The 2652-nt window shown below is 30.3% G+C and overlaps 1 protein-coding gene across 1 annotated transcript; it reads right to left on the bottom strand.

The window, feature by feature from the left end:
* Positions 1–500: 500 nt before the first annotated feature.
* Positions 501–1678, bottom strand: LOC129888281 (EG45-like domain containing protein). The gene is made up of 3 exons (XM_055963294.1): positions 1531–1678; positions 745–1024; positions 501–636 (listed from the first exon to the last, which is right to left on the bottom strand). Exons 1-3 carry the CDS (start codon positions 1646–1648, stop codon positions 630–632), a joined length of 405 nt encoding a protein of 134 aa, XP_055819269.1. The 5' UTR covers positions 1649–1678; the 3' UTR covers positions 501–629.
* Between the last annotated feature and the right edge of the window lie 974 nt (positions 1679–2652).

The raw sequence follows: 2652 nt of genomic DNA, 5'->3' as shown, positions 1-2652 counted from the left end.
TATTTCTTTCTTTGTAACAAATAATCAATATCCAAACCGCTTGTAGAAAAACGTAAAAGAGTTAGATTAGGACGCATGCTCATAACATTATATAAATTCAACTGTACTGTTTTAGGCTAAACGCAAAGTCATTTATCTAATTAAGCTATATCAATAGCAAATGATATATTTCAGCCCATACTCTGCTTTCGTTTCCTGTGCTCTGTTGCTAACTAGCTATACATGACTTATCCATCTGTTCCCCCACAAGCCTCACAAACTCTGGAAGCCATATATATAATGAACTTGCTTTTAATTTTCCTTTGTGCAGATTTCAAATTTCTTGGATATTGGATAATATTTCAATGAAACTCATTTGTTACATCAAAGTCATAACTTAATTAGGCATAGTACGTATGTCTTTTCATTAATTCGTTGTTGCCTCTAATTTATTCTAATATGTTTATTTTGTGACTAGATGAAAGACTTATAAAAAGGATTTAGTTTCTTATCATCTGAAGCAAAACTAGTAACTCTTCATATATGTTTGCCCAAAAAGGTGTTTAAATTACATCAAAGTTGAAAATTTGCGATGAATTTTCTTTTTATCATGGCGTGTTCCATATTCCTAAGCTTCACTTTATTTCTCGTCAAATCCTGAATAGAAAAAAAAGAAGACGAAATAGAAACGTTATAGTTAATGTATATTAAAACCCAAGAAGACGAACAAAAGAAAGGAAAAGGATATGAAAGAAAATTAATTACTGGACATATTCGATGTTGATTTTAGCATTATGAGAGTTTGATATTTCAGCAAAGGCATCACTTGACAAGACAATAGTTGAAGGACATGGCCTTTTGGTGCAATAATCAACAACTCTCACGTCAATAGATCCTTCCTTGCATGGCCTGTTCTTTCCACTCAAACATCTCAGCCTGTAACGGCGCCCGCAGGCGGCCCCGTTATCCCACAGCCCTTCGCTCACTGCCACAAACAGATTGCCCGACGGGAACTGATCTGACCTGTTGCCGCTACATTTGGTGGCTGCCGTTCAAATATATATGGAACAGAGAAGAAATGCTTAATGTAATCGCATGTTACACTTATATCAACCTCATTCAACATGTATATACTATGGCTTCTCTAAAAGAAAAAAATAATCAGGGGGGGGTGTTCAATTATGGACCTACTATCTTACCATTAATTATTCAAGGAGAATACATTTTGAAGCTAGGTTTAGTTAACTGTATTTGGCCATGTTTCATTGCAATTTTTTAAGGAAATATGTTTTTTGTTTTCAAAGTGAAAAATGATGTTTGAAAATTTAAAGTTGTGTTTGGCGGTAACTATTTATTGAAGTTGTATTTGACTTTTTGTGAGTAATTTAAAGTGAAAAAAGTAAAAAAATATTTTTATTCTATTTCAAATTCTTAAAAATTCAGGAATTCAACTTAAAACTGAATTTCAAAATTTTATGATAAAACATTTTATCGTTTCTCCATGCATAAATTAGAAGGAAGAGAGGAGGAGGAGGAGTTGTAATTACTCACGGGTATAAGGGGGACTGTATGAAGTAGCTGTGCCAATATCTCCGAGGACTAAGCTAACTTTGTTGATGCAAAATAAATTGAGGACAATAAAACATATGATAAATCGACCCATGTTCATTTATTTGGTTGTCCGAGTGCAAACACAACGTACATTGAAAGTGTATAAAAGTGTCTTGTTTGGTATTACGACAAACTATTTATAGTTGACAAAAGAGTCAGAAGTCTAGTACGTACATATTTTCAAGAAACTGATTCAATGAATATTGTTCTTTTAAAATATTTAATTATAAGTAAACTCCATCACGTTTCTTTAAGGAGATATTATGATTTATGAATACGTTTGCATTTGGTCTCTCTCTTTCGAAGAAATATTAAACTCCCACGTTTAAAAAAGAATAACTTAGTTTGATTGAATATTAAGTTTAAATAAATTAAAAAAAAATTTTAAATTTTATAATTTTAAATTAAAATTATATTAAATATACTAAAATGTCTTTAATTTGTAATTTTAAATATATCACATTAAAAATTGAAATTAAAATATTTTTTTAAAAAATAAATCAATCTTCTTGAAACAATGTTTTTTCTTTTAAACAGGGAGAACTTTAGATGATTTACACTCAATAAAAAGACGTTTTTGTGATGTCGTCTCATTTACAACTAGTGGTAATCTATAACAACACGTGTGTAGCAAGACGGAAACTTTATATGTGTCACTTTCGTTGTTCCATATTCAAGCAACGGCACAAATGAGTAACTATATTAAAACTTGGACCTTTTTTCCCTGGTAAAATTTGAAGTATATTTTACTTTTGAAATATCAGGTTGTTGAACGAATATTTGTAAAATAAATGTTTATATTTATGTGCCCTCAAAATTCAGGTTTTCTTGTATTTTTCATTGTGATTTACAGCTACAAAATTGTAAGCTTAACTAGAGCTATAAAAATTATTTTGTTTAATGGAAAATAATTATATTGATACCAGTGGAAAAAAAAAAGCATGAAATGATTGAGCCAAAACAACAATCGTTAATAGTTTGAATTGATACCAATTCACCTGATATCTTATTGGTTGACCGTTAAATCAAATAGTTAAACATTATTATCCTCTCAATCCGTCC

Source organism: Solanum dulcamara, chromosome 5 (assembly GCF_947179165.1).
Source record: "Solanum dulcamara chromosome 5, daSolDulc1.2, whole genome shotgun sequence".
In the NCBI taxonomy this organism is placed as follows: Eukaryota; Viridiplantae; Streptophyta; class Magnoliopsida; order Solanales; family Solanaceae; genus Solanum; species Solanum dulcamara.
Note: the sequence above shows the minus strand (reverse complement) of the source record. Positions and strands in the feature narration are given on the sequence as shown.

Coding starts and splice junctions, on each gene's coding strand:
- LOC129888281 (XM_055963294.1), bottom strand. CDS start 1,648: ATGAACATGGGTCGATTTATCATATGTTTTATTGTCCTCAATTTATTT. Junction 1,025..1,530: donor ATACAGTCCCCCTTATACCC/GTGAGTAATTAC, acceptor TTTGAACGGCAG/CCACCAAATGTAGCGGCAAC.